The sequence below is a fragment of the Callorhinus ursinus genome, unplaced genomic scaffold (assembly GCF_003265705.2).
Source record: "Callorhinus ursinus isolate GAN/ISIS: 27379988/994484 unplaced genomic scaffold, GSC_fseal_2.0 scaffold13, whole genome shotgun sequence".
In the NCBI taxonomy this organism is placed as follows: Eukaryota; Metazoa; Chordata; class Mammalia; order Carnivora; family Otariidae; genus Callorhinus; species Callorhinus ursinus.
In genome coordinates, this window is record NW_027397075.1 from 19,613,107 (window position 1) to 19,635,469 (window position 22,363).

At 40.8% G+C, this 22,363-nt stretch overlaps 1 protein-coding gene across 6 annotated transcripts in view; it reads right to left on the reverse strand.

Moving 5' to 3' along the window:
• CNST (consortin, connexin sorting protein) overlaps window positions 1-22,363 on the reverse strand; it is a 115,366-nt gene that overhangs the window by 36,688 nt on the left and 56,315 nt on the right. For all 6 annotated transcript variants that reach the window (XM_073899889.1, XM_025877601.2, XM_073899888.1 and 3 more), the window contains one exon: window positions 7,375-7,580. In XM_073899889.1, the coding sequence (XP_073755990.1) occupies window positions 7,375-7,580 (206 nt within the window). The remainder of the gene's footprint in view (window positions 1-7,374; window positions 7,581-22,363) is intronic.

A 22,363-nucleotide genomic window follows, 5' to 3' on the forward strand; every position in this document is an offset into this window, starting at 1 on the left:
CAGGTGAAAGAATTACTCCTTATTGTAAATCAAAAAGTTAAAATGTGTCAAGTCACATGAGACTCATTCACATTTTACCAAGTACCTCATGGGACACTGACTTTTGGTTCTCTTTCGATATTTGAGAAAACGCAGGGCCAAGTGCTAAGAGTTGAGCAATGATACTTGGAATACATACAAAGTGCTGCACAGGATAAAGGGCACTGGATGGGGGTGGTCCAGAGATTTAGGATCTGGTCCCAGTTGAGGCTTATCAGTTACCGGATTCATTCTAAGGCATATTTAAATTGAAAAATTCTTTGATTCTGAACATTTTGGGATCTTTTACTTATATCTTTATTTGGATATAGCATGTATAAATAGAACCACCATAAAACTGAAAGTATTCATTGAGAAATACTTGCATGAACTGACTGTTGTCATATTTAGAATATTTCATATAAATACTTCACACTTTTAAAACAGTTTCATTCTTACTAAGTCTCTAGTAAGAAAGGTGTTCTATCTATAGATCTCTACCTCCATTTTCCATCTAGCTGCCAATGCGAAGAGCAATACTGTACTTGTCAAACCTATAATCTAGCAACAAAAAGGAATGTTTTTTCATAAAAGACTCAATCAGAGGAAAAAAACTGAGGGTTGCTGGAGGGGGTTGGGGGATGAGGTGATGGGCATTAAGGAGGGCATGGGATGGAATGAGCACTGGGTGTTTTATACAACCGATGACTCACTGAACCTACTTCTGAAACTAATAATACAGTATAATACAGTATATGTTAATTAATTGAATTTAAATTTAAAAAAAAAAGGGAACGGTTTTTCCCAAATCCCACAGTGGAAACAGCATGCTTTTAAAGGAAAATATTTGCCTAGCTTAAAATTTATATTATAACTCTAACATTTTTCTACAAGCAATATATACAACTGGACTCAATCACCTCTTCGTAAAGTTTTAGTTTAACCTAAAGCTTGAGTCCATACTTACTTTCTATTCTGAGGACTTTGCAAAGGATAAACTGATTTTCAAGATTCTGCTTGTCTTTTATCAGCTCATCCACCTAACAGTATGACAATACTAACTGGAACCAAATCAAACTGTCAATATTTAACTACTGTTTTACTTACAAAACAAGAATTCCATATACTACGACCAGTAGTGTGTTGACCCACCCCTGACACCCAGTTCTCGAGTACTGGGGAGAGGCCTGACTTGTAGTGTTCGCTCATTTCTGTGTTGTCAATGCTTCCATCATAACCAACCTCAAGCTACCGACATGATGGACACCACTAAATATGGTTCTCATGAGCTAATGGTGGCGAGCTCCAGCACACCACTGGGTTACACCTAACAGAAATCACTAGCGTTTCATTTATCAACTTCTAGCGAAAACCTATGGCATGGCATTGAATTTCTCTACTATACATCACATTGAATATAGATCAAAATACATCACTCCTAAGATTAAATTTCTGGCTCTTCAAAGCCATTCTTGCGCCTTTTTGCATTTGTGCACCATTAGCACAGTCATTTATAAAAAGCTTCATATTCTTAGGGCGCCTGGGTGGCTCGGTTGGTTGGGCAGCTGCCTTCGGCTCAGGTCATGATCCTGGAGTCCCGGGATCGAGTCCCGCATCGGGCTCCCTGCTCAGCGGGGAGTCTGCTTCTCCCTCTGACCCTCTTCCCTCTCGTGCTCTCTCTCATTCTCTCTCTCAAATAAATAAATAAAATCTAAAAAAAAAAAAAAAAAAAGCTTCATACTCTTATAAACCAGACTTTCTGACACTACAGAAATACACAGTTCAATTAGCTTTTAGATTTCTGTGATGGTTCCAATACCATAAAAGCAACTATAAAGGTAGGGTCACGAGACCCAGTGGCATTTTCAGGTGAAAGGGCAGGTGGAGAAAATAAATACACAAGCCATCTCCCCTGTAGAAACCCACCCCTGGCAAGAGCAGATGTGGTTTTCTTTGATGTCCCATATGTCTAAATCTGGGAAGTAGCCTGATAGAGCAGAAAGAACTCAAGGTGTGGAAGTGAATAACAGGACTGCATTCTGGTCCAAACTTTGCCACTGCTAGCCATGTGACCTTGGACATGTCATTCTACGTCTCAAGCCTCAGCTTCCTATCTGCACAACAGGGACAGTAATACCTAGGACTCTGCAAGACAAGGCTGCTAGGCTGCTGTCAGGATTAAGTGAGGGAGTGCATATCTATCATGGGGGGCAGCACATAGCAATAACTGCTGAAAATGGTTTTTGAGTCTGAGTCTGAACTTCAAAGACAAGACGCAGAGTAGAATCATGTGAAGAAGTAAGCTGAAAATCACTCTGGGAGGGCAACAGTGTTAAGATTTCAAGTTCTTGGGTTATTCTGGTTCTAGGCTTCTTTTACCTACCAGGAACCAGAAAAGGGAAGTAGAAAGGTATGTATTATTTTTTGACCATAGTCACGGAGACTGGTTTCAAGGATCCCAGTGGATCCATTTCCTGCCCAAGTCTGACACCAGTTTCAGTACAAACTCACTGAGCACAGAGCACCACACTTGATGTTTTTCTTCCCACTTCTATATGAAAAGCTTCCAAGTTTATGACTTCAGTTATATACTTAGAGCTAACCTGCAGTCGTATTAACTAAGTGTGTGAAAGATTACTCATACCAGAACAAGCATTTTTAAATGGAATCTTGAAGAGTTTCAGGAGCTGAAAATACAAGTACATATCTGATGTAACTGCAATTATGTTGCCAACAGCCTTTAGCACATGTTCTGATGGACTACCACCTCAAAACTAACAACTGTTCCCAAGGGACTTCCCCTCTCCAATTCCTCATTTCTGTTCATGTAATGCCACTCGCCCAGCCTGGATCTCCTGGCCATCTCAGACTTCCCTCCTCCGCTTTCCCATCCACTCCAAGTCTTAGGGATTCTTCCTTCAAGGGGACTGCAGTCCATCCCTCTCTGGAGCCCCCACCACCGCCGTAACCAGCATGCTTTTCTCACCTCATGCTTGGATTACCAATATCTCCTTTCAGTTCTTATTTTCATTAAAACTGTGCAAGTATGTGGTTTAAGGAGTCCAACAGTCCTATGATATGTGTTCACAAAGCCCTGCCCTCTTTGCCTTTTCTCTGTTCTTCGGGAGCAAGCACTCAGAGATCTTGCGGTTTCTTTTTCTTTTAACCTCTGTATCCCTAAACATTACACCTATTTTGGCCATTTCTGGATTTTTAGGTTTTTTAGAAGATGAGGACTGAGACTTTTGCTCCCCCGGCCCCAACCCTGCCAACACACAGCACACAGACACTCTCCCACACTCACCTACCCCATATGGTTATATTGTAGCAATGGATAGATAGCATTTAATGTGTGCCTTACTGTAAGCCAAGCCAGATAGTAAACTCATTAATTTTCCTTTCCTGAAAACCTTTTGTTTTCCCTGGAGTTACTTTTTCCTTTTCTTTTCCCCCACTTTTTTTTGGGGGGGGCATCGTTTTCCATGCACTTGTCACTTATACAACTCCAAGCTCGCCACCAATAAATCTTCCCTCAGTACATTCAGAGATAGTAAATACTCAGAAATAGGAAAAGGATATAGAAGTTTCTCCCCAGACTACTCTGATCTGCTCCAAACAGAACTGGAGACTCTCTCCTTGTACAGAGCTGTCATCTTAGAACATTCCTGCACCTACAGAGTCCCTTCACCCCTCTCCTGGGTAGCATCCCAATTTCTGACATCTCACACCCTCCTGCTCCTGGGTTTACCCCTCTGTTTTGGTGCAGCCTCTAGTGGCTTTGAAAGGGTAGAAAGGAGAAGCAAAGGTCTTGAAGTAGGAGCATGCTTGTATTATCTGAGGAACTGCCAAGAGGCAAGTGGACCTGGGAAGCAGTGACTAAGAGTGAGCATTTTCAGAATTAAGGTCTAGGAGGTAACAGCATGGATAGTGCAGGGTCTCGTAGGCCCTGTAAGGATTTTAGCTTTAACCCTGAATAACAAGAGATGCCACCAGAGGGCTCTGAGTAGAGGACTGACAGGATCTGACTTACACTTTCTCTGGGTCATGATGACTGCTGTGTAGAGGACAAAGACGAAAAGGGAGAGGGAGAGTCAGGAGGGTTTCTAAAGTGAGGAGTTCACTGCAAGAATCCAGGTGAGGTCTGAGTCCTGCACTGGGGTGGAGGCAATGAAGGAGGTAAAAAGGGGTCAGATTCTGGGTGTGTGTGGGAGTAGATCTGCAGCACATACTCACTGGAACTGGATGTGAGGAGGAAGGAAATAAAAGATGACTTCAAAGCATTTGGTCTCAGCACCTAAAGCAATGGAGCTGCCATTTAACAAAAGTGGGAAGACTAGGGAAGCAGAAGATTTGGGAAAAAAAGCAAAGTTTGATTTTGGATATCTTAAGTTTGAAGTACTTTTTAGACACCTCAGGAGGCTGGGTATTGAAGCCTGGAGTTCAGAATTGCATACTGAAGAGCTCCAATGTGTAAAGATTAGTAAAATTTATGGAGCGCCTGGGTGGTTCAGTCAGCTAAGCATCTGCCTTCGGCTCAGGTCATGATCTCAGGGTCCTGGGATCGAGTCCCACACGGGGCTCCTACTCAGCAGGGAGCCTGCTTCTCCCTCTCCCTCTGCCGCTCCCCCTGCTCATGCTCTCTCTCTCTCAAATAAATTTTTAAAATATTAAACAAAAATCAGTGAAACATGGAGGATTCAGCAAACGGGCCAGAAAAAGCAGGGCTAGTGAGGCAAGGTGTGAATGCCAAGAAGGGAGGGTCCCAAAGGCAGATAAAGAAAGTGCTTCAAAATGGACTATGTGCTCAACTTGTCAAAGCTTCTCACACCCCCAGCAGGATGAAAACTGAGCACAGACTGACCAATGGATTTGCACAAACATGCGACACAGAGGCCACTTAGGACCCTTCAGAGTGTAATTTTGGTGGAGTGTGAGGACAAAAGCCAGACTGGAGTGGGTTCAAGAGAAAATCTGGTATAATGTTACCAAAGCAGAATCCTTGTCCAGAATGTTTTAGACTGAATCAAATCATGAAGGAACAACCAGACAAATCCTAATTATGGGGCATTCTACAAGAATTCTTGGGCTCTTCATAAGTGTCCATGTAAGTTAAAAACCACCACCACAACAACAAAAGGCAGGGGCTGTTTCGGGTTACAGAAGACTAAAGAATCCTGATGACAGAATGCAATATGTGCTCCTTCAAGGGATCCTGGATTAAGGGAAAACTAGTTATGTTTTTGGAACAACGTGAGGGAAACGTAACTACAGGCTGTCTGTGGAATAATACTCTGATACCAGCATCTCATTTTCTGCAGTTGATACCGGCTTTGCAGGAAGTGTCGGGGGGTATCCACAATGTTGGGAAACACATGGCCATGTATTTAGGGGTGATGCCATAGAACACCTGAGAATTACTTGCAATCCTTGAATTAGTGACAGTGAGGGTGCAGTCATAATGCTTACTATTAATTTGGCTGTTACTGTGTACCAAGCACTATGTTAAGTGTTTTATATGCATTATTCCATTTGGTCCTCCACATTATAGAACAAACTGAAAGTCACTTAGATTGTTAGCAGTAGGTCCCAAAGCCATGCTTTTAAACCACCATCATGCTGTCTAAGCCCCTCTGTCAAGGGAGGACAGATTGCTGAGATATTTAAGAAGCACGACCTACGGGACTCAGCAATTCTGATATGTTCCTGAGGGGTGGGGAGGGTGGGGAGAATTTTACTTTGAGACATAAAAAAATTAAATAAGGAAGAACATGCGACTCTTGATCTCGGGGTCGTGAGTTCAAGCCCCACGTGGGATGTAGAGGTTACAAAAAATAAAAATAAATAAATAAACTTAAAAAAATTTAAATCATCTTCAGGCCTGATCCAGATCTACTAGAACTGCTTCGGCTGTAGGATTGTACATCAGCAGAAAAGAGCATTCTTCTTACCTTTCACGCAACAGCCCAGTGACATAAATTCCTTGAAAAGATTTGACTATATTTGCTATTTCCATCTTTACTCCAAATGTCCTTTTCCTCAACTTTTTATCGAAATTCTACAGAAGAGTTCAAAGAAGAGTAAAATCAACAGCCATTTACCTTTCACCTAGATCTGTCAATTGTTGACATTTTGTCAAATTTGCTTTCTCTTTTGGTCTTTTCCTCTCCTCTGTACTTTTTCCTACTGAAGTATCCTAAGTAATGATAAGTGAAAATATCATAACAACAGTCACTCCACTCCCAAATATGTGTGGATGTATCTCTCAAGAACAAGGATACTGTCCTATAAAACCTATAATTCTATTACCAGTCTCAAGGAATTAGGGCAATAATATTATTTAATGTACAGCCTATATTCAAATTTCTGTCACAATGTTCCAAAAACAGATGCACTGAATGGAATAAACAAACTCTGGCCCCAGGACTGTAAGGAACTTGCTTGGTGACGGAGTCTCAGTTTCTCCCATTATTTCATTATTTTCATTTTAAAGGAAAAATTAAATGCAGTTCATACATATCTTATTTTTCCGAATTAGCTCTTGTGTAAAAAAGCTTCCTCACCATTGTCCAGAAGGCCTCCCAGTGTCCAGGCTCTCCATCTCCTAATTTACCCTCCCAGTCTTCAGCAGAGTTATTTTTCTAAAATTCACATTCGATTTGGTACTCCCACCATTAAAAATTCCCAGTCCCTATGAGGAAGGCCGTGATCACCCAATGTCAATTCCTACCTCTTCTCTATCTTAATCTCCAACACCATCTCAGCCATGCCTTTGTGGGGGCTGAAATCTCTTCCCGCACCAGCTCACTCTGTTCATCTAGTGAGCGCCTACATACCCCGCAAAACCCAGCTCAAGAGTCACCTTCTTTTCCCCTGATGCTCACAGAACAAAGTTAATCACACATTTTGTGCTTTTGCTGAACCTTAAATATCTGTCTACCCTTAGTACAGACTTCTTCCATTATTTATCTCTAGAAGTGCTTCTCTTTTTCCACAGTGGCTCTCTTAAGGACATACTCTGTTAAGTAATTTTTGTTTCCGCAGCGTCTAGCAGAGTTTTTGACATCTCGGTGGTACTTACTAAGCACTTGCTACATTGACTCTTACTCGTACACAGCTTATTCACTACATAAAGGAAGTCAGTGATTGTCTGAACTACAAATGGATTATTCAAGGCTGATGTGTGGCCACCAATAGTCATATGCTAAACTTCCCACCAGCCACTAACCCAGGGTGACCTCCTGGGCTTCCCAATGGCAGGCTGGGGAGAATCAATTACAGAGAATTGTATTTCCAATGATTACAAACCCCGGTCCCAGAACTGTAGGGAGGCAGGACGTGAAGGGTTTGCTGGAGTACCTGGTGAAGGCAGAGGGGGAGTGCTCTGGAATCCAACTGCTCAACTTCCCCTCGTATAAGTGAGAACAGATACTGAAGAACTCGCTTTGGGGCCTCGGGTTGATCATTAGCGTTTACTTCTGCGGACTCTTCATCACTCACAGCATGTGTGGACGCACTTAGTGTATTTTCTCGCATCAAAGGTGTAGCATCTCCTGAACAAAGTCCTTTAAGAAGTAAATAAAATGCCTACGTTAGGATAAAGTATCATCATGGTGGAATACCTTAAAATAATTGTCTGTTAACCATAAAATTTGCAAATAAAGCTAATCATACGGCGGGGAAAAAGCCCAGAACCACAGGTTTTTGTCCTCATTAAACTGTGCTGTCATCTGACTGCCTCTATTAGCACACACATGAACTATTTTTGCAGAATTCTGATTACGAGTATTAATAAAAAGAGATCTAAAGGAAAGTTTGAGGGTTAAAACCTGACCACAAACTTGATTCAACCAAAGGAAAAAACAGATTAGCTGTAATCGAGAAAGTCCTGGCTTGCTCAAAATAAAACATACAGCAAGGTAAATGCACTTCTCATATGAAAGGACTACAGAAGTTAAGCTCTCCTCTTTAAACTCTGGTCTGATAACCATATGGATCCCAAGAGAGCAGCAGGAATTCAGATGCCAGAGCTAATGGTCGTGAAAATTTTTTTGTGATAAGAAGTTAGTTAAGTAACACAAACTTTGAAAATAAATAAATAAATAAATAAATAAAAAATCATCCGTGAATAAATGCTTGGCCTGGAGCTCCTGAAATGATGTACCAAATTTTAAAAATTTAATCATTACATGTTAGAACTTCACCCCTCACGGAAATCTAAGTATCTGCTCTAATTTGCATATTCAAATTGAATAGACTATCTGCATCTGTACATCCATTTAGGGGATCAGCCTCAGAACGGTTCCTTCTCAGTAATGCAGTGTATGTACCATGGTTGGTACGTACGCAGGATGCCTCCTGCGAGCTCTCTAAAGTATGCCTGAACTCTGTCTTCTACCGCCTTCTAAACAAACCCACTGCTCTAGCCAGATGGGTCAGTTCTTCATCTCCTTAGTAAAATATTCTGCGACTTGAGCAATTACAGATTCTAACAGTTAGAATATTTTTTTCCCATCTATGCCTATTTATGTTTTATGCTAACAAAATCCATGTATTTCTGTATAACATGGGCCTATGGTAAACTTACTTTCCTCTCAATACTGTAGATAGCCCTGTATTGTGCTAGACTGTATTACAGTGATTGCTGAAAGGTCTCATCTTCATTAGATCAGAACTCCTGCACCCACAGGGATTCATTTATCGGCCACAATTATTGTAACTATAACCTGTAACTATAACCAGCATTGTCTTCAGCATGAAAATTCCAAGTGCTGTGATTTCTAAAATTAATCACCTATGGTGATTCCTTCTATTTTAGAAAATTCTCTTCTATGAATTTTGTATCATTTGACATCTGGAAATACAAGGCTTAGTGATGGCCTGTCATTTTGCACAGAGAGTATCTGTGAAAACATGGATGATTCTTCTGCTTTTCAATTTTCTAACCAAATGGTAGTAGTGCCAGTGTGGAAGGATAAGCTTTCCATAGAGAACTCCAAAGAAACTAAGAGAACTACTGTTTCTTTCCCTTTTCCCCAGGCACACGATTATGTCCAAGACATTTAATCTCATACAGGCTGTGATAAAGCTAGCCTCCCAAATTCTATACTTCTCTTGACTAAATTCTTCCCAAATAGTTATCCAATATTACTCCATGCTTCTTCCTTGAAAACATGTAGGAATTATATCATTATTGGTCATTTTCAGTAAAGGGGAGTTAAAGAAAACTCTTGAAGAATATTACCAAAGAAGGACAAGATTCTCAAAGGTAAAGATAAAGGACAGACTTTATGACTCTCTTATCTAAAGGAGGTCAGAACAGGGTCCCAAATAATGGAACCGGAAACAGGATTGTGATTATCTCAGTTAGTTAGACAGTGTAGATTCATAATGGCCATGGTCCCTGCTAGATCCATTTTCAAGTTACTTTAATAATTAATGTTATGGATACATAAATTTATAAACATGTGATACACTGGTAAATAAAATTATGTAGCCAACAAAAGAAATTGTAACAGAAAGAATATTAGTCATCAAACAAAACGAACAAAAGTTTGAAAAGCATATATACAAGCCTAAAGATTCCAAGAGCAATGGAATGCTAATGTAAACAATTAGAAAGAATATAGTAGTTTAATTGCCAAGTGCAGGGAGGGAACGGAAAATATGATTAGGCTCACATGCGTCATTCCAAATGGGTTAAGAGATCAGGGAAACTTGACTCATGCCACAAAAGGATCATTTACTGGGGCTGAAGATCATGAGTTTCAGAGATAACTTAATTACAAAACTTACCTCTTAAAATAATATTACTTGCTGGGACAGAGTAGTATAAATCAAAGAGCACTGGAATAGGAGCAAGAGACATCAGTTCTATCATTTTTCCAAGTGACTTGGATTAGACATTTATTTTCTATACTGTAGTTCCTTATCTTTAAAATGAAGGGATTGGCCAGATGAGGCCTCAGATTCCTCCTAGATCTAACCATTTCAAACATTCAAAGTCTCCGGAATGATTTAAGAAATGTAACCAGGCTGGTCACTGTGACACCAGCCTCTAGGCCAGCTTCCATGGGCCCAGGCTCCAGGATCACCCTAGCTCCAGGCAACCCTCCAGCTGACTCAGGTTCCAGGCTGGGTCCCATGGATACAGGCTCCCAGCCAACACGAGAGCCAGGGTGGCTCTCATGGACTAAGGTGTTAGGCCCACCACCTTAACAGTGCCTGGTACCTCATCCATCCCAAAGGACCCAGGATCCAAGGCCCACCCACATAGACTCAAGCACCAGGCCCACTCCAGTGGACCCAGTCAGCAGATTTGCCCACCTGAGGACTCCAGCATCAAGCCTGCTCATGGTCACCACTAGCTGGCCCACCCAGAATCTCTGGACAGGCCGACTAGTAAAGGGTTTCCCTGTTGAAGCCATTCTGTAAAGACTGCTTTTTTAGATGTACAGACACCAACAGAAGTCCACAAGGATCATAAATAATCAAGAAAACATGACACAACCAGAGGAAACTAACAAAGATCAATAAAAGGCCCTACAAAAATAGAGATCTATGAACCACTTGACAAAGTATTCAGAATAATCTTCTTAAAGAAATTTAGTGAACATAACACAGATAGACAAACAAAATTAGGAAAATAACATATGAACAAAATGAGAAGTTTAACAAAGAAATAGAAACCATGATAAAAATCAAACAGAAATCCTAGAGTTGAATACACTGAAATGAGAAATTCAACAGAGAGCTCCAACAGCAGATTCAACCAAGCACAAGAAGGAATCAGTGAACTTAAAGATATGTCATTTGAAATTATCTGGTCAGAAGAGCAAAAAGAAAAAAGAATGAAAAAGAATGAAGGAACCTTACATGAATTGTGTGATACCATGAACAGAAACAATCTACGCATTACTGGAGTCCCAGAAGGAAAAAAGAGGGAAAAGGGGACAGAAAACTAACTTAAAGAAATAATGACTAAGAAATCTCCAAATATGGAGAAAGATTTGGACATCCCCATTCATGAAGCTTATAGGTTCCCCCAAAATTATCAACCTAAAAAGATCTTCTCTAAGACACGTTATAATAAAGCTATCTAAAATCAAAGAAACAGAGTATTTTTAAAACAGCAAGAGAGGGTGCCTGGCTGGCTCAGTCAGAAGAGCATGCAACTCTTGATCTTGGGGTCATGAGTTTGAGTAGAGGTTACTAAAATAAAAGTCTCAGGGGAGACTTATAGCTCCCAGTGCTCCTGTAATAACACTGATAAACTATGTAGAAAATACAAAATAACAGTAATTTTCAAGAAGACAGGAAAAGAAAAAAATCCCTCACATTCCGGGGAACTCCTGGAAAGGTATTTGTGGATTTCTTGGCAGAAACATTGTAGGCCTGGAGAGAATGGGATGAACATGTTGGACTTCAAAATAATTTTGATGCCACATGAACTTACAAAGTTTTCTTGAAAAAATAAGTGTAGGGCGCCTGGGTGGCTCAGTTGGTTAAGTGACTGCCCTCGGCTCAGGTCATGGTCCTGGAGTCCCGGGATCGAGTCCCGCATCGGGCTCCCTGCTCAGCAGGGAGGCTGCTTCTCCCTCTGACCCTCCCCCCTCTCATGCTCTATCTCATTCTCTCTCTCAAATAAGTAAATAAAATCTTTAAAAAAAAAAAGAAAAAAGAAGTATAATAATATATCACAATTAACACAAAAATTCCTTCTGACACATAAAAGTTTTCTGGCAAAGATATTTATCGTTAAGAATGAAAGCCAAATAAAAACATATACTGTACAACACCTAATTTCTTCTTTGCTACAAAGTCTTATTCAATTTAAATGAAACCTTTTTTTTTTGGCCAGATATGAATCTATACAGGAATATAAAATTCTACTTACTTTCATCTGTGAAAGTCAAATGAGTTATAGTTAAAATTCCACATTAAGCAATCTGGTGATACTATTTATATGCAGATGGTGACAAATTCATAGACCCTAACTTAATACCTGTCAACTTCATCATGCTCTAAAATCAACATCAGTGTTTACTTGCACCTACTAGGTTTTATTTTTAAAAATTATTTGTAACTATCTTCTGCCAGAAGTGAAAGGAATTACCTTGATTGAGAGATTTTATTCAATGTATCAGACCACCTAAATTCTATCCATTTTGACACATAATTTTTTTTTTCAGAGAGAGAGTGTGACTGGGAGTGGGTGAGGTTCAGAGGGAGAGGGGAAGAGACAATTCCAAGCAGGCTCCATGCCCAATGTGGAGCCCAGTGTGGGGCTTGATCTCATGTCCCTGAGATCATGACCTGAGCCAAGATCGAGAGTCAGACACTTAAGTGACTGAGACACCCAGGTGCCCCTTGACACACAATTTTTTATTTATTTATTTTAATTCCAGTATAATTAACGTACAGTGTCATATTAGTTTCAAGTGTACAATATAGTGATTCAGCAACTCTCTACATTACTCAGTGTTCATCAAGATAAGTGTACTCTTAATCCCTTTCACCTATTTCCCCCATCCTCCAGCCCCTCCCCTCTGGTAACCACCACTTTGTTCTCTATAATTAAGAGTCTATTTTTTTGTTTGCCTTTTTTTCTTTGTTCATTTGTTTTGTTTCCGAAATTCCACATGAGTGAAATCATATGGTATTTGTCTTTTGATGCGTAATTTTTTTATTCAACTTGGGATCTGTCTCTGGTAGTGGTTAAGAGACGTATTGTGGGAGAATATAGTAGTATTCTTTACCTGAAAACTTTAGGAATGTACCCTGACATTATTCATATTATTCTCCATTACTTAATCTACTATTGGTCTGCCATCTGTAAATACACCTCTGTGTGACATGGAGAATGTTGAGCTTAGGTAAAGGGCAAAACCTCACACTTGGTACCTTAGGTGGTAATTACTCAGGAGAGTGAAACTTATCAGGGACAAAATGGGAATTAGCAGGATGCTACGCAGAAGACATCAAGGCCAAGGAAAAGGTCGCAGCAGTGATGATGCTTAGGATAAAATGTTCACAGTGATGACGTAAGCTAAGCTAGGGACGTTTGGGGACGGGAGAAGGGTTATTTAAAGACCTAATACATTTAAAATTCTACACACTACTACTCAGAGTATAAGGACACTATCTTATATGCAGGATTGTGTGGTTTTAAGAGAACAAGCTGCTCTGTTCATGCTGCTCCCTCTGCCTGCACTGTCAGCTTTTACAGAGCAGGTGTACGCAGAGCGGGTGTACGCAGAGCAGGTTATGCAGAGCAGGTGCAGGTGTACGCAGAGCGGGAGTACGCAGAGCGGGTGTACAGAGAGCAGGTGTATGCAGAGCAGGTGTACGCAGAGCGGGTGTACACAGAGCGGGTGTATGCTACAGCACTGTAACCTGAGCCCTGAGCACTGTGCTGACACACAGCAGGTACTCAAACACTTTGGAGTATACTATAAGCCATATACTCTATGTTCCTTGATTCTCTCCGCAGCATTATAAAGTGGGTATTAGAAATTGTAGATGACATCAAAAACTAATGATGTAATATATGGTGATTAACATAACAATAAAAAAATTAAAAAAAAAAAGAAATTGTAGATGAAGCACTTGAAATTCATCAAAGAGATTACATGAGAGCATGGGCTCTGGAGTCAGGCTGTCTGGGTTTGAACCCTAAATCGACTGCTTCCTTATTCTAGGAATGGGGAAGTCAGTCTCTTTAATCCTTAATTTTTCCATCTGTTACATGGGTACACTGACTTTTTAATCACATGAACAGAAAGTAGTAGGCACTTCCATTTATCCACAATTCCACAGCCTCTCTTCTTTTAAATAAGAGCACTACGTTTTTGAAGGAAGGTATTAGGAAAAAAATATCTAAGATTCACTGATTTTATAAAAATACTTTCCTTGACCTGTGTTGAAGTGCTCACTACACTGATGCGAGATCAGATAAGGAACCCAAGGGAGAGTTCCACCAGCATCCAGAGACAAGTGTTAACACAAACCACACTCCAACACTTCCCTTCAGAGTGAACCATTCCTCCTTTTTCTCTGAGTTCTCATCTTGTGAAGGTCGGCAGGTACTGTTCTGAAGAAGTCTGGAGAGGCACGTGCAATAATCGTTCTGTGGTAAATTATGGTAACTCAAACATGAAAAAGAATTCCTTTAAACACACTTTAAAATTCAGCAAAAGTGAGGGCGCTTGGGTGGCTCAGTCTGTTAAGCGTCTGACTCTTGGTTTCTGGCTCAGGTCGTGATCTCAGGGTCATGACATCAAGCTCCACTCGGCGTGGAGTCTGCTTGACCCCTCCCTCACCTCTAAAATAAATAAATAAATCTTTAAAAAAAATCAGCAAAAGTGAAATAGCATGGTGTAACATTTAGGCTCAGTCTAAAGTCAGAACACCTGGGATCAAATCCAGAGAATGTCACTTATTAGTAATATGATATTGGGCAAGTTACTTAATCTCTCTGTGCTTCAGAATCCTTATCTATAAATTTTTTTTGAAGATTTTATTTATTTATTTGACGGAGAGAGACACAGCGAGAGAGGGAACACAAGCAGGGGGAGTGGGAGAGGGAGAAGCAGGTTTCCTGCAGAGCAGGGAGCCCGATGCGGGGCTCGATCCCAGGACCCTGGGATCATGACCTGAGCTGAAGGCAGACACTTAACAACTGAGCCACCCGGGCGCCCCCTTCATCTACAAATTGAAGCTAATTGTATTACCTACTTAATAAGGCTGTAAAGAAGATTAAATGAGATACTCCATAGAAAGCATGTATTACAGTGGCTAGCAAATAGCAAGTGCTCAATAAATGCCGAAGAAAAAATTTTGTTTTAAAATTCAGCCAACTAAGGGGTGCCTAGATGGCGCAGTTGGTTGAGTGTCTGACACTTGGTTTTGGCTTGGGTCATGATCTCAGGGACATGACACTGAGTCCTGCGTGGGTCTCCATGCTGGGCACAGAGTCTGCTTCAGATTCTCTCTCTCCCTCTGCCCCTCCCACTCATGTTCTCTCTCTCCCTAAAAGAAATAAGTAAAATCTTAAAAACAAAACAAGCAAAAACAACAAAAACTCAGCCAGCTGTAATCAAATTAGCTCTATATGCCCCTGAGTTTGATGCTCTATGAATTTTTTTGGGTGATTTCTTTTTTCTCTACAACATAAAACTTAATATTTTAATCATCCTGAAGTGTACAATTCAGTGACATTAATTATATTCACAATGTTGTGCAACCATCACCACCATCCATTTCAGAACTTTTTCATCATCCCAAACAGAAATACACACAGACACACACACGTATATACACATATAGAACACATTTTGTTTACCCATTTGTCAACAGACACTTAGTTTGTTAACACCTTTTGGCTACTGTGAATAATATTGCTAAGACTATTGGTGTACAACTATCTGTTTGAGTCCTGGCTTTCAATGACTTTGGGTATATATCTAGAAGTGGAATTGCTGGATTAAATGGTTAATTCCATGTTTAACTTTTTGAGGAAACTCCAAAGTATTCTGCTAGAACTCTATGGGCTTTTCACTCATCTCAACTGCTGTATTCTTATAAGGCTTCAATATTTATACTCCCCACCCCTTACATCTTTTTTTATTTTTTTTTTGAGAGAGAGAAGAACATGCACGCTCGTGCAAGTGCACATGCGCGGGGGGAGGGGCAGAGGTCATCCAAAGCAGGCCCCATGCCCTGCACAGAGCCCAACATGGGGCTCTCGGTCTCACAACCTTGAGATCATGACCTGAGCCGAAATCAAGAGTCCAACGCTTAACCCACTGAGCCACCCAGGCGCCCCTGCCTTCCATCTTTTAAACAGAATATCACTTCCCAAATGTTAATGATTTGATGTTTCTTTTTTTCTTTTAAGATTTATTTATTTATTTTAGAGAGAGAGTGTGCGCACACACGTGAGCAGGGGGAGGGGCAGAGAGATAAACCTCAAGCAGACTCACCACTGAGTGTGGAGCCTGGTGCAGAACTTGACCCAGGACAGTAAGATCATGACGTGAGCTGAAATCAAGAGATGGAAGCTCAACCAAATGAGCCACACATACACCCCAATGAGTTGATGTTTCTTAATCAACAGCATCGGTGGGACGCCTGGGTGGCTCAGTTGGTTAAGCGTCTGCCTTCGGCTCAGGTCATGATCCCAGGGTCCTGTGATGAAGTCCTGCATCAAGCTCCTTGCTCAGCAGGAAGCCTGTTTCTCCCTCTGCCTCTGCTGCTCCCCCTGCTTGTGCTCTCTCTGACAAATAAATAAAAAAAAAATCTTAAAAAACAAAATGAACCAGCATCCTTAATTAAAAAGCTCATAACCTACAAAAATATGAAATAATATTCTTCAGAGCTATTTGACTTAATTCCAGCCTTTGGGCATAATTCTTGCTATTGTAAAACCTAAAATTTAAAGGTCCTGAGGGGTACCTGGATGGCTCAATCAGTTAAGCACCCAACTCTTGGTTTCAGCTCAGGTCATGATCTCAGGGTCGTGAGAATGAGCCCTGCATTGGGTTCTGTGTTCAGTGCTGAGTCTGCCATTCAAAGGGAAATAAATAAACTGATAGAAAACAACCCTATGGAAGCCCAGGATTAGACACTGGATTAGAAAAATAATTTAAATTTAAATATGCTCAAAGAGCTAATGGAAACCATGGACAAAGAACTAAAGGAAATCAAGAAAACAAGTAGGAATAAAATGAGAATATGAATAAAGAGAGAGAAATTATAAACATTAATTAAAATTTCTGGAGCTAAAAAATACAGTGACTGAAATGAAAAATTCACTAGAGGAATTCAACAGCAGATTTAAGCAAGCAGAAAAAGGAATCAGTGAACCTGAAAGTATATTTGAAGAAGTAATAGCTGAAAACATCCCAAATTTCATGAAAAACACGAACCTACACATACAAGAAGCTCAACAAACTCCAAGCACAATAAACACAAGGACAGCCACATTTAGACACATTATAGTCAAATTATCAAAACCTAGAAACACAAAAAAAGAATTATTCCTCTTCTTCTTCTTCTTTTTTTTTTAGTTTGAGAGGGAGTATGAGCAGGGGAAGGGCCAGAAGGACAATATGACAATTCTGCCCAAACAATCTACAGATACAGTGCAATCCCAATCAAATCCCAATAGTGTTTTCTGCCAAAAATTTCAAGGGACCCAGAATAGCCAAAACCATCTTGAAAAGGAACAAAATTCGAGGACTCATACTTCCAGATTTCAAAACTTACTATAAAGTTATAGTAAAAACACACTGTAGTACTGACATAAGGCTAGACCCATTACATACAGACCAATGATACATAATTGAGAACCCAAGAATAAACGCTGATATGCATAGTTAATTTTTGACAAGGGAGCTATGGCTACTCAATGTGAAAAGGACAGTGTGTTCAACAAAGAGTGCTGGGACAAATGGATATCTTCATGTAAAAGAACAAACTTGGACCCTTAGCTAATACCATATACAAAAACGAACTCAAAATGGATCAAAGATGAGGAGCCTGGGTGGCTCAGTTGGTTGAGCAACTAACTCTTGATTTCGGCTTGGGTTATCATCTCAGGGTTGGGAGATGGAGCCCCGAGTCAGCTCTGCGCTGAGCATGGAGCCTGCTTAAGATTCTCTCTCCTTCTGGCCCTCTCCCCACTTGTACTCACTCTCTCTCTCTAATAAAAAAAAATGGATCAAAGACCTAAATGTAAGAGCTAAAACAATAAAACTCTTAGAAGAAAACACTGGGGAGTTATCTTCTTCACATTGGATTTACCAATGATTTCTTGAAAATGGCATCAAAAGCACAGCAAATGAAAGAAAAAACTACATAAATTGGACTTTATCTAAATTAAAAACATTCTGCATCACAGGACACAATGATGTGAGTGAAAAGAAAATCCACAGAATGCAAGAAAATATCTTCAAATCATAAATCTGATAAGGGATTAATACCTAGAATACATAAAGAACTCCTACAAATAAACAATAATGAAACAAACAACCCAATTAAAAAATAAGCAAAGGACTTGAACTGTCGTATCACTAAAGAAGATATAAAAATGGCCAATAAGCACATGAAAAGATGCTGAACGTCACCAGCCATGAGGGAAATGCACATCAAATCCACAATGAGATACCAGTTTATACCCCTTTTTATGGGTGTAGTGTAAGCCTGACCATTTGCTTTTTGGATATAATGTAAGTGCCGCTCTGGAATAAACATGCTGCCAGCGACATAACTAGAGGAAGGGCCAGGCCACCCCACCCATGTAGTTCCCCTTTTCACAAAGCCCTGGTTGACCTAGATAACTCACCATTTGACCAACCCCTTCTCCCTTTGTGTGCTTTATTTCCTGCTCTTCTGTTTTAAATTCACCCACAAAGTCCTAGGTGCTCCACCCTTGACCCAATAAAGGCAGAAGCCCAGTCTGCTCTCCCTCTCTTTTTCGACAGGTGATCTTGCTGTGTGGCCCTGGGCATGCAATGTACCCTCTAGAACTTGTAAATTATAAACTTCGTTTTTTTCAAAGTTCATTTATGGTTGTTACTGAGGTGTGTCTTATAATCACAGTAAGAACCACAAGGGTCTGTCCAGCCACAGCATTGGCTCTGGTCAGGGAAATGTCTGTGGGGGTCGCCTCACGTAATACAGGCTCAGGTAAGTGCCCCTGGCATTTCTAGCCTATGGCATTGCTATCAGTAGGCTGAGACGGTCACAGAACAATGGCCATCACCGGACAAACAGACAGTAAGTGATGATGTGGACAAACTGGAACCCCTGTGAATCGCTGATAGGAATGTACAATGGTACAGCCGCTGTGGGACACAGTTTGGCAATTCCTCAAAACATTAAATTTGAATTACCATATGATCCTGCAATTCCATTTCTAGGTATATACACGAAATACGTATATTTCTAGGTATACAGGCACTCAGATATATATATGCCAATGTTCACAGCAGCATCATTCACATTTTTAAAAATATTTTTATTTATTTTAGAGATAGAGAGTTCGAGCAAGTGGGGGGGGAGCAGAGGGAGAGGGACAAGCAGACTCCCTGCTGAGTGCGCAGTGAGATCGTGACCTGAGCCGAAATCAAGAGTCGGACACTGAACCCACTGAGTCACCCAGGTGCCCGGCAGCATTATTCACATTAGTCAAAAGTTGAAGGGATATTCATCAGCAGATGAACGGATATACAAAATGTGGTATATACATGCTGCAACATAGTCGAACTTGAAAACATTATGCTAAATGAAAGAAGCCACTCACAAAAAACCAAATGATTATATGACTCTACTTAGATGAATTATCTACAACAGGAAAATTCATACAGACAGAAAGCAGAACTGAGGTTACCAGGGACCAGGGGAGGAAGGACGCGGAGCTATTGCTTAATGCTTACAGAGTCTCTGCTTAGAGTGATAAAAATTTGGAAACAGCGGTGATGGTTACACAACATTATGAATGTAATTAATGGCCCTGAACTGCACACTTAAAATAGCAAATTTACATTATATGTGTTTTACTGCAATATTAAAATAATAAAAGGGGGAAAAAAGCCTTCATTTGTGATTTCATGTTATAAATCTTGGAGCCATTACATAACTGAATTCCTCAAACCGCCTGACTTGTTTATGCTGATGCATACCTTGGCCATAATTTTGGAAGATGGATCAGAAGTAATTTTTAGGGGTGCCTGGGTGGCTCAGTCAGGTGATCGGTGGACTCTTGGTTTCGGCTCAGGTAATGATCTCAGGGTTGTGAGGTCGGGTTCCCCGCTCACCTGGAGTCTGCTTCTCTCCCTCTCCCTCTGCCCCTCCCCACCACTTGCCCACACACTCTCTCTCTAAAATAAATAAATTTCTTTTTAAAGAAATACTTTTTAATAATGGTTTATGTAGCTCCGATGGCAGACTCTCTGTGCTTCGCTCCTTTTTCCTTCCATATTTCCTCACTGCAAGGTTCTAGGGAGTGCCATAAATGTGGAGCTGTAGAGTGCTCATATTTAAATATCTTTGCTCAGGGCGCCTGGGTGGTTCAGTCGTTAAGCATCTGCCTTTGGCTCAGGTCATGACCCCAGGGTCCTGGGATCGAGCCCGAGCCGGAGCCCCGCATCAGGCTCCCTGCTCAGCAGGAGGCCTGCTTCTCCCTCTCCCACTCCCCCTGCTTGTGCTCCCTCTCTCGCTGTGTCTCTCTCTGTCAAATAAATAAATAAAATCTTTTAAAAAAAATAAATAATAAGTATCTTTGCTCATTGGCTAAGCACATATAAGTGAAAAAGGGGAAGTATTCCTTCCTTTTTCTCAACACTAGACACAAGCGTTGTGAGTCAGATAAATCTGAAAATGAGCCAACTTCCTTATGACCTGACCTGGGATCAAAGGGATTCCTTATGTAATCAGGGCACAATTACCATCGCCCCACCCAGCACATTCCTCTGCATTCAGAGGGAGCAGCGTGGGGCTGTGGTTGGGAGCTGGGGCCGCAGTCCGGCTGCCCCGGGGACCTACGGGGACCTACGGGACGTGACCCGACTCCTCATAAACACATGGCTAAGGATGACATACAGTAACGCGCGACAGACACCCAGTGCTTAGTAGGCACGCACTCAAAGTGGCAGCACTGGTCTCTCAACTGAGTGTCTCGCAGGTGATTTCAGCATCGATACAGGGATGGGACGTCATAAAAATAGCCTTGGGACTTTATTTTAGGCAGCTTCTTGAAAATCACTTAATACTTCAGGACTGTTGGGAGGGACAGAACTCAAGGCTGAAAGCACACTTCCTGCACCCGCTAAATCATGTATGTTTTCAGTGATTCAGTGGCAATGTGCCATTAGAGACGCTGAAGGACAGCACCAGGTAACCTTCAAAAGAATATTCTTATTTTCCTCTCAGGTAGATGCCACAAAGGGAAGGACACATCTCTCTTTTTTTTTTTTTTAAGATTTTTTTTTTTAGATTTTATTTATTTATTTGACAGAGACAGTGAGAGCAAGAACACAAGCAGGGGGAGTAGGAGAGGGAGAAGCAGGCTTCCCGCTGAGGAGGAAGCCCGATGTGGGACTCGATCCCAGGACTCTGGGATCATGACCTGAGCCGAAGGCAGCCGCTTAATGACTGAGCCACCCAGGCGCCCTGGGAAGGACACATTTCTTGAGTGGGAGGAGCCCTTTTGACAGCGTGTGTGCTTTGCTGAGCTCTTGAAGAAGCAGAGCTCTAATTACTCATCAGAAATTTTACTGAGCCCCGCGTAACCACCGTCTAGATCGACAAGCCTAACTCCATATTCATGCGTTGCTGCCTCCAGTCAGCCAGCCTTGAGCTCAAAGACCATTATTTCTTTTCTCCTTTCATATAAAAGACTCACTTAATTAGGATACAAACTGTCTGAGTATCCTGAACTCAGTATTTAGATTTTTACAAATACACAGTGGATGTGAAAAAGCATTTCAAGAAACTCAAGGGTAAGGTAACAGACTCATGCCCATGGTGCTCCCATGGGCTGTTAAAGGCCAGTCCCAGTCTCCACATCCACTGACTCAGGTTGCAAAAGCAGGTGATCCGTGAGCAGGTCTAAGTTACACCCTACCTATCACAGCTATTCCCGCAAGTTCCACCACTTTCTAGAATTTGCTCCAGGCCGTTTTCAATTCATATTCAAGGCACAATTAGCACACATAAATATTGCTGGGATTGAGACTCTAAATTGTGTGTAATATGTTAACTAGCTGGATTGGATTCCCTAATTTTCCTCTTAGAAGTCTGCTTAGACATTTTATACTTTAACTCATTTTATTAAAAACTAAAAATATGAAGAGATTTCCCTAAGCATGCATTTAATTATGCAATTTTCAGAATTTTCAATCAAGGTCTACAGACAAGCACCAAAGTTGTTTTTTTTTTTAATCTGAAGCACCACCAAAGTTTAAATGCAATTAATATGTTGTTTTTCCTTTAGAAGTACACTGCTAATCTCAAAATGGCTAAATTTTACAATATTTTTCAGTTCATTCCGAGCACACTAAATTCACCAGCTATCAAATATAAAATATTCCTTGGTTCTCTAGGATAAATAAAATTGTCAAATTTAATGGGGCTATAAGAAACGATCTTATAAACTTAAATTACACATTTTATTTCTCTAACAAATATAAAGGTATGCATTTAAATTCAACACTAAAAATAGTGCCTATTTGTGGAAGAGAAAGGACCTAAATACCCAAAGGAAACCAGATTGCTAAATTTTCCTTTAGGCCTCCCCCCCTCCTTAATATTCTGTGATTCTCGTAAAGCTACTGACATCAGATTC